Raw genomic sequence first — 9,544 nt, 5'->3', positions numbered from 1 at the left:
CCATCCCCCCATCCATCCATCCATCCATCCATCCATCCATCCATCCATCCATCCATCCATCCATCCATCCATCCATCCATTATTATCAACCCTTTTTCTGATCCATCCATTATCTTTACCCGCTTCTTCCTTTCAAGGTCACGGGGGTCACTGGTGCCCATATCCAACCAACACTGAGCGAGAGGTGGGGGACACCCTGGACAGGTCTCCAGTCCATCACAGGGACACATAGAGACAAACGAGACAAACATTCACTTCACCACTTGCTCTTGCCGAGATCGGCTGCTTCTCCCCTCCCTCTCCGCTTTGCTGCTCTGTCTGTCTGTGAAACTGCTTCTGAGCTTCTCTTGCATTTCTTCCAAACCATAATTATGCACTTGTTTTGATCAGTTGGTCCCTCAACTCAATTTACAACATTTCTTCAAAGAGAAGACAGGCTTTAGGCGAGCCGATTTGCCCTGTTGGCACGCACGCAGCTGGATATCTCATCGACTGGAAGACTTGATGATGTGTCTATCTCTGCTGCCATCTGTGGATTTTAAGGACGCATATTTAATTGGATTTACGATAACTGGTTCCTACTTTTTGGATTCGGCTGGTTGCTGGTTTTATCTACAATCAAGGAAGTCGTTGACAGCAAATTTGGACCCGATCACGCTGCTTGCCTTTATGAAGGCTTGGTTCGTGTCTCGAGTACCCGGACTCAAATGCTTTGGGCTGAATGGATCAGATCTTGGGGATTTTACTCAGTCACGTTCCATTGGTGTGGCCATGTAATTTGGACATTTCAGAACCATTTGGACAAACACAGATATCATGAAGTTCTGCCTGTCCCCCAAACAACTGTGTGTTTATCTGAATTTGGCTCTCCTGGCTGGCCTTGAAGGTCATCTTATCTGAATTCGCCTGGAGAAAATGTGATCTGACGCTCACCACCCCCCTCCCTGAGGAATTTCCAACCGATAACCAGATGAAACCAGCTGAATAAACTTGCGTCATCATTTCAGGACTCTTGGATTCTCATAGTCGTTATTCTTGGCCATTCCTCGACATACCTCGAGAATGTTTATGGATCTCACTGGAGGACATTGACTGATTATTCCATCCTTATCAGAACTCTTACAGTGACCTCGAGAGAATCTATGAACATTGCTGACTGCTCTCGTCCCCCCGTCTGCAGATTGTCTACATAAATATGTGCTTGTTCATGCGAGGTAGTTTTTTTTATTATTATTAGAGGTTTGTTTTCTTTCTCAGGCAGGAAAAAAAAAGTCTGATAGGAATTTTTTTTCGCCTCCAACTCCTACATGTGTCCAGTTAACCGCTGTTTTTGTCTGTCAAACAGGTCTCACTTGTAAATGAGTCTTTTAGGCTCAATGTGATTTATCTGTTTAAATAAAGGTTGAATGAACATTAACTCTCTCACACCTAGGGACAATTTAGAGTCACCAGTCAGTCTAACATGCATGTTTTTGGTCTGTGGGAGGAAATCGGAGAACCACACATGCACAGACAGAACATGCAAACTCCACCCAGAAAGGCCCCCGGCTGGGATTTGATCCAGCGACCTTCTCACTGAGAGGCAACATCTCTACCAACTGAGACACCGTGCCGCCCCAACACAATCTGACAGCTAATTGAACTCAGTGTTTCCACTAGACCAGTTGCCTTGGCAGGGCGCTCATCGTATTTTATTTTGGTTGGGGGGTGGACGGAACGGAGTCACGTCTGTGTTGCCTGTCCACTAGCTTAGCGCTACGTCGCTGCCTGTTTTTATCGATGATGTGTGTGAGTGCGGGGGGGACAGAGTCACATTTCTCTTGTAAATGAGTCCTCGAGGCTCAATGGGATTAACCGGTCTAAATAACGGTTGAATGAACATCCGTGTCACCCGTCCGCTAGCTTAGCACTACGTTGCTGCCGGTTTTTATTGACGAGGTGAGGGTGCGGAGCGTCAATAGCATTTTTGCTAGCGCATTTGTATCGCGTCCTGTGCTACATCCATACTAACAGTTGTCAATGGGAGTGAGGGGGAGGGGGGTAGGCAGGGCACTCAGTCCTGTTAACTGATGGGGCGGGGCACCCTACTTGTATATTGGTAGGGGAAACACTGGAACTAATCACCTCGCAAGAGGGAGGGATGGATGGATGAAGAAAGAAAAAAGAAAGTCCATCCATCCAACTTTACCAATTCAGTTGGGAAGTTATTATTTAACATTCCAGTGAATTCATTCATTCATTTATCCAACTTTTATTTTTCATTTAGGACTCAAGTGTTCTCTATATTTTGGCAGAAAACGCAACCCCCCCCCCCCCAATTCTTCAATTAAAAATAAATGATAATGTTTATGATTATATAACCCCAAGTAAATGATAAAACATGGTATAAATAATAATTTAGATGTGGTCTTACCTCATCTATAAAAGACTTGACCAAAGTGTCTTTATGGGCAACATCTTGGAATATATTTCTGAAATAAAAAAAAAACAGTAAATTACTTTTAACATGTTAAATTAGTAAAATTCTAAAGTTTCAGATGATTTAAACGAGTCAGAGAGCTGCATGCTCACAGGTCAGGAGTGAAGGTTTCGTCGGTGTGGATGATGGTGTCCGGAGGAATATCCTCCTCGCTATCCGTTTTCCAGAGGGTGCTCAGCTCAGAGCGCATGTAGCGCCGCTGGTTATACGTGTGCTCGTGGCACGGTGGCATCTGCTTCACCGTGTTGATGTCGACGTCGATGTGTGTGGTCGGGTAGGGCGAGTAGAGCACCTGGCGGAACGGCAGGACGAAGCTGCCCGTGGAGTCCTAAGAGTTATAAAACTGCAGGATGAAACTGGAGAACCAGAAGGAGATTATGCTTCACTAATCTGAAGCGAGAGAACGGAGGCAGTATCTACCTTCAGCAGACCCTGAACGAACAGGCCCGTGTCATATTTGAAGGAAGAGTTGGCCCTGCAGAGGCGAGAGCACTTCCTCTCAGCGGGTGTGAGGAAGAGACACAGAGTCCGCACGATCTGCAAAAACACAAGCAGGATACCAGAAAATTGATTAATTTGTTTAATCCTTCACACCAAAATTACTATTAACAAATTAATATAATATCATCTTGACATCCTGATCCCAGCACAACACTAAACTAGCTGCTCTGAACTTAACTTGCTTAGATCTTTTTTTTTTCATTCAACCTTTATTTAGACAGGTTAATCCCACTGAGCCTCAAAAACTCATTTACAAGAGAGACCTGATCTTAAGATTCATGTTAACTGAAATAAAATTATTTGGAGCTCAATAAGGCTGCAAATAATTTGTGGGCAAGGTTTTGTTGCATAGTAATACAATCTGTAGCGCTCAGTAATTTCTCATAACAAATATTGCTTAAAGCAGCTTACTGTATTTTTCAGACTATAAAACGCTAGAAATCTCCTGCTTAATCCAGCCACTAAAGGCCATTCTAACAGGAGCACTTAAAATCCGTTAATTTTCTCAAAAATCGACAGCGAGCCTTATAATCAGGAGCGCCTTATGTATTAATTCTGGTTGTGCTTATTGACCTCCAACCAATTTTATGTGGTTATTGTGAATGAAATGAATAAAATTTGACTGATTTGACTGTTTTGTTTTGCTTAATACGCCTTATAATCTGGTGCACCTTATAGTCCAAAAACACGGTATTTGATTTTGTGTATTTGAAAAAAAAAACATGCAGCGCAACAAATGTGCAACAAAGGCTGATATTCAAAATACTGAGACAAAACCAGAACAATAAACTCGGCAAACAACTTAAGATCAATTAAGGTTTAAAAAAAAAAAAAGTCTGCATATTCAAATAATCAAATAAACTCACCTTATTTACTTTCTCTGGGTTGCTCCCGACCACAATGGAGCAGCCACACGTCTGCAGATGAGAGCTGATGGCTCTGAAACAAACAGAAGTAAACTGGAGTCAGTTAGCTGCAAAAGCATTCATGCAGTTATTAATAACAGTTTTTATGTGTAAAACACGAGGCAGAGAAATTGGATCTGAGCGATTAAATAGAAGAATTCCAAAACTAATTGTAACATGGTGAAAACATATGTAAATAAAATAAAACAAACTTTAAACTCCTAATTCAGCTCATACTTTCAGCCTTTCTGTGAGAAATCCTCTTTAATGGTCCCAGATAATACACATCAAAGTAGTTTTTTAAGCAAAAGATTTATAATTATCACAGGAAGTTGAGGCAAAAGTAGGTTTTTTTCAGTTTATAAGGACTTTACAGACTCGCCACACTAAACCGTGATCCATTGTTTCTCTGTAGCTAACTTGAGCTAAGCGGAGAGCCATCACTCATCACTGGAAGCTTGACGGGTGTTAAATGACCATTGTTCATCATCTGTCTCCATTTGTCGGAAGCGGGTGGCTTACTTGTGGAGGAAATCCTCGTGGCAGCTGTCCCCGATGTCATCATCATTTAGCACCGTGTCTTTTATCTGATTAGCAAGAGCGAAACAAACGAGTCCTTGTTAAAACACGACTACAACAAAAACAAAAGTGCTGATTTAAAAGATAGAGACAACAAAAATAAAGATTCAGGGCAGCTTCTTTAGTCCTTTTTGTATTTTCAAGAAGAGCAAATGTGTTGAATCCTGATGGGTGGCTACAGAAATATTCAGTTGTTTTCTGCCACAGCAAACATGAGATCTGCTTTAAAAGCATTTCTTCCATTATATTGGTCACATCTCTGAAGGCACTGAGACTTAAAATACGAACCAAACTTCATGCAAACAATGTTTCAGCATTTTTCTCGTGTCAAACTGAATTTAGTTCTTGTGTGTTAGTGTGTGTGTTGCTTACATCTACATCTTCAGGCACACTGTGTGATTTCATCGAGGCCAACAGCTCCATGATTGGGGAAATCTCTAAGCTCAGCACTGAGATGATATTGTAGCCCTGAAGTTAAAGGATAGAAGAAATGTCCAGTTTATAGAAACATATATAAATCCTACAAACTCAAAGATTTCTGGAGCTGGTTTTTATTCCATAAAATACAGGTGATGCCAAAAACATTCATCAATCCATTATCTTTTGTCTTAACAGCAGAATGTTTATGGTCCAAATAAAGGAAGTGACATTACAGTTACCCTCACATAGGTTTGGTCTTATTTTTTTTTTCCGGCTGCTCCCCTCGTCAGGGGTCGACACAGCGAACTCACATGAAGACTTGGCAATTGTTTTTACGTTGGATGTCCTTCCTGACACAACCACAGACCACTGAGCTACCACAGCCCTCTGTGTGGAGCAGAGATGGTGGGGAGGATGAGGGTGGAGGCAGATGTGGGTGCGTCATCGTTCCCACCCATATTTTTAATTTATGTTGTCGGTTCGGGGAGTTGAACCGGTGACCTTCCCATCACCGGCTTGCCTCCTCTAACCTCTGCGCCACCACTCCCCCCATTTGCTTTTAAAATGGAGCTTTATAAAAGTATCCAACTCCTTTCTGGCCTCTCCTGTTCTTTGTGTTTTTCAGTCTTTATATGTCATACAACAAATCAAGTGTTACATGACACAAAGCAAACTCCACATTTCAAAGAGGCAACAATCCTTTTTTGCATTTTATGGCTTTTTAAGTTTTAAAGACTTAGATTTGCAGTGGAAAAATACATTTATTCTTCAATATATAAAACAATATTCCAGCCTAGTTTATTTCCATCCAGCTTTAACCTCAGACCATGTTGCATTTGAAAATTATAAATCCTAGCTTTTTTTTTATTTGGTCATTGATTTTTGTTATTGAATTAACTGCAAATAATGGTCAAAGTTGAATTTTACATCAAACTAAGAAAGGTAGAATTTTTTTATGTTCACTAGTGACTACAAAAAGACGAGCTTTAGAAAAGTGCTTAGACACTGTATTCCAGTTACAATTAAAACTAATTAGGACTTCAGAAAATGATAAAAAAGAGGCACTTCTCACTGTAATTGTGAAAAAGATAAAAAGAAAAACTAAAACAAAACATCATCACCTGGAAAACATGTCCAGAACAGAAGCTTTTTGTCTTTCCAAAAGGCAAAAATAAATACCTGCAATACTTTTTACAACTCATATCAAACAAGAATTTTTAAATGACAAAATCTATTCTTGCAACTGAAAGGTGAAAAGTTTAATTACAATGACTGATCGTGTTTAGAGTTTTAACATTTAACCGAACAACATCTGGGCAGGAAACATCAGCTTACCTTCTGCATCCAGATGCGTCCTTTGCGGATTGCGTGCTTTAGTCTCTCCACGCAGATGGCGTGCAGCGGCAGGTAGAAGGCCAGCTCTGTCTGAGGCAGGATGATGGACAAGGCACACGTATTCTTATCCCCCTTCAGCTCGCCATCAAAGATAAGAGACACGATGATGACGCCCTTCTCTGCCAGGACAAAGAACTTCACATCCACGGCACCACACTCCGCACTTCTCAGAATCTCCCCATTGAGTGTGTGGTTGGCCAGAAAGGTGACCTCTGCATCGCTGAGGAACATCATCTGATCGCCCTTCGGTGCCCAGATGTGGCGGACACGTGGACCCAGGATGTTGTCCCAGTAGGCGAAGGTGGCAGCCAGCAGAGGACATTCTCCCTCCACAGCTACCTCAGACTTTGCAACAGCAGGTGATTGTGGTGGACAGCCAGAAGACATTGGACAGATGCAAGGAGATCTTCCAAATGGTGACTTTTAAAATACTTGGTCATAAAAAGAAAAAAGAAATTCACATTTTATGGTACAATGAAAATGATAAAATGTTACTAATGAGTAACTAAGAATAAACAATCACTTCAAGTAAAGGTCTAGCATTCATTGAAGGAAAGTATATCTTATAATGGGAGAGAACACAGCCCTTACCATTTTAGTTACTTTAGGAGTGCCTCATACAACACTGCAAGATCTTACATAATCTGTTAGTGAATGAAGTATATGTTGAGGATGACTCATCTACCGTCACGCCCAATTTTAGCTCAATATCTATCAAATTAACCGAGTTAAAGTCAGCCTTCAGGCAGTTGGCTGTGGCAACTAAATTAATTGGATTAAGTCTTGAAGGTGTTGAGTACAAGGTGAGGAAAAGGTGCAAATGGCTCAGTGCTCCGAGTATGAGTTTGGGTTCAGTCTCAGCTACTACCACACCAAATTTGAGCTCAATATATGAAAAAAATGACAGAGTTATTACCATTCATGTGTTGGCTAAGATCACATTGCTGTGGCGGCCATCTTGAATTATACTGACTAATAGATGGACTGTAGATGTTAATGCAGTTATAACTATCTGAAGCTTTCATTAAAATATCTTAACTAATGCAATAGATATTTTGCTAACAGACAAAACAAAACTGACCCAAGTTTATACTTGGAAGGAACGTTAAAATAAGTATTACCACGTGAGAGAGAGGACACGAAAGTGATTTGTTTGATATAAGGTCAGATGACATTTCCTGTTAGACACCAGATCTACTTCTCTTTTTGTTGGACAAAATGCTTTTTTTTTTTTTTTCAGTGGAAAAATTCGGTTGAAAAACAACTATTGCATCTTCATTTCACCTTTTAATCAAATTGCACCATATAAGCAGAACTTCATCCGGAATTTGTTGCTCTTCTGCAGCATTGATTTGGCTTTATTATTGAATATTTCTGCAGTTTCTTAACCTTAAATTAATGCATTTGTGAGTGTCGGCTCAAGCCACGTAACCGTGCACAAAAAGAGCGCCTTAATTCTATAAACGTCACGTAAACTGGACATACTTAAACCGAAAAGAAAACCCCAAGTGTCAAATCATTATCTTTAGCTGCCTCTGCTAGCTTTACAATTATAGAAAAATAATGGCCGTAATGACTTACTTGTTGTCTTTTCCGTGCGAATAACACAAACGTGGTTCGAAAATGAGCAATATTTAAATCCCACTGCTCAGAAACCACATAATTTGTGTCATTGTATTTAATTTCATCACGATTTTCCTGTAACAGTTTTGTTGTCTTTTTTTTGCCCACTTCCGGCTACGTCAGACGTACGCCGTCGATCCCTTTCGACGTACTTTGCCCTCTGGCGGTGAGGACCCGGAACTGCACGCAGACTCAATGATGTCATATTTAAACAAGCGGCCACCTGCAGGAAATTACATATTTAAATGAATTTCCATAAAGCCCGCTCAACCAAATGGATACATCAGCAGGCAGTGCAGGTTGTGATTACCTTTTAATTCTATTTTTCTGACCGTGGTGTGACTTCAAATTAATGACACTTCAGTTAAGGAACCTTTTTTGTTTTCTCTGCCCCCTCCTCCTGAATAATAATGCTGGAAATTGCACCATAGCTCCCAAGAGAGCCAGTGCAGACCTCCATCAGCAGCAACAACAAATGGTTATATTTTTGTGTTGTTGTTGTTTTTTTTTTAGGGGTATATTTGACATTTTGAAAGTTTAAACATCATTATTCCTCTTTTGGTTTTGGGACAGGCTAATTTGCTGTAGGAAGAAAAAATAAAAATAAAAGCACCCCCTCATGCACACATCCACTAATGAGCCAACTTGGTTGATCTTCTGTCAGCTAGTATTTACCGACACACTGCATACATACTAATGCTCAATGTTATTCCTAATGGTTTCGAAAGAGATGGCTGGTGCTACCGGCTTTAAATGGCTCATCAGCAATTCTGAGCCTCAATTGCTCAGAGACTGAACAGCTCGTGCAAACAAAACAGTCAGCTCAAATTATGTAACAAAATTGCATGAAGAGCTCAACATGGCTTACTTGGTTGTACTGTTTTCTGAAAGATGACATGGCAAATGTTTAAACTAAGAAAATGTACCATTTTTTATGAAAAAAGTAGATAATTTTAAATCCAATGGCAGCAACACAATTCAAAAATGAAGGTTCTGGAACAATAAAAGACTAAAAGTAAGTGGTATTTAAAAGAAACAGCTGGAGGATCATTGGGCAGATAACTGTTTTGGCAGCAGGACAGTAAGAGGACTGTTTAGTGGTCAGATTAATTAAAACTTAGAAATTATTTCTGGAAACCATGGATGCCACATCCTCTGTGTGAATGAGAAGAGGGACCATCTAGTCTGTTATCAGTGCAGAGTTCAGAAACCTCTCTGATGGTATGGGGGTAGATTAGCATCTATGACACAGGCAGCTCACACAACTGGGAAAGCACCATCAATGCAGACAAGTATATATAGGTTGTAGAACGTCTGTTCCTATCCAAATATCTTTATTTTGTAGAAAAAGCCTTGCACATTCAAGCAAGACGATGCTAAGCAGCTTACTGCATCCACTACAACAGCATGGCTTTGTAACAGTGCTGAACTACCCTACAACTAGAACCCCACGTCAGAAGAGAATGGAACAACATTCCCCCTTCAAAAGCTCCAGCAACTGCTCATCTCAGTTTCTAGACGTTTACAGACTTTGGTTAATTCAATTCAATTCAGTTTATTAATATAGCACCAAATCACAACAATGTCAGGGCACTGAACAGAAACATTTATATATATATATATAAGCCAATTTGTAAAAGTT

The 9,544-nt window shown here is 40.4% G+C and overlaps 2 protein-coding genes across 2 annotated transcripts in view; both read right to left on the bottom strand.

The window, feature by feature from the left end:
- Positions 1 to 4,385, bottom strand: part of kiaa1109 (KIAA1109 ortholog) — a 91,078-nt gene extending 86,693 nt beyond the window's left edge. Inside the window, exons 1-5 of the mRNA XM_037694781.1 lie at positions 4,330 to 4,385; positions 3,847 to 3,919; positions 2,900 to 3,016; positions 2,572 to 2,807; positions 2,414 to 2,471 (exon numbers count right to left, since the gene is read on the bottom strand). Coding sequence (XP_037550709.1) covers positions 2,414 to 2,471; positions 2,572 to 2,807; positions 2,900 to 3,016; positions 3,847 to 3,919; positions 4,330 to 4,385 — 540 coding nt within the window. The remainder of the gene's footprint in view (positions 1 to 2,413; positions 2,472 to 2,571; positions 2,808 to 2,899; positions 3,017 to 3,846; positions 3,920 to 4,329) is intronic.
- An 18-nt stretch (positions 4,386 to 4,403) lies between these two features.
- c9orf72 (C9orf72-SMCR8 complex subunit) lies at positions 4,404 to 6,669 on the bottom strand. Its single transcript, XM_037694960.1, has 3 exons — positions 6,220 to 6,669; positions 4,837 to 4,932; positions 4,404 to 4,472 (listed from the first exon to the last, which is right to left on the bottom strand). The coding sequence occupies exons 1-3, from the start codon at positions 6,664 to 6,666 to the stop codon at positions 4,404 to 4,406; spliced, it is 612 nt and encodes a 203-aa protein (XP_037550888.1). The 5' UTR covers positions 6,667 to 6,669.
- Between the last annotated feature and the right edge of the window lie 2,875 nt (positions 6,670 to 9,544).

The sequence above is a fragment of the Nematolebias whitei genome, chromosome 21 (assembly GCF_014905685.2).
Source record: "Nematolebias whitei isolate Nwh7 chromosome 21, NemWhi1, whole genome shotgun sequence".
Classification (NCBI taxonomy): domain Eukaryota; kingdom Metazoa; phylum Chordata; class Actinopteri; order Cyprinodontiformes; family Rivulidae; genus Nematolebias; species Nematolebias whitei.
This window is presented reverse-complemented; position numbering and strand designations above follow the sequence as displayed.

Excerpts from the sequence above, each read along its gene's own strand:
- c9orf72 (XM_037694960.1), bottom strand. The coding sequence starts at position 6,666 with ATGTCTTCTGGCTGTCCACCACAATCACCTGCTGTTGCAAAGTCTGAG. Across the intron at positions 4,933-6,219 it reads GACGCATCTGGATGCAGAAG|GGCTACAATATCATCTCAGT; the intron begins GTAAGCTGATGT and ends CTTTAACTTCAG. Across the intron at positions 4,473-4,836 it reads GTGTGCCTGAAGATGTAGAT|ATAAAAGACACGGTGCTAAA; the intron begins GTAAGCAACACA and ends CTTGCTAATCAG.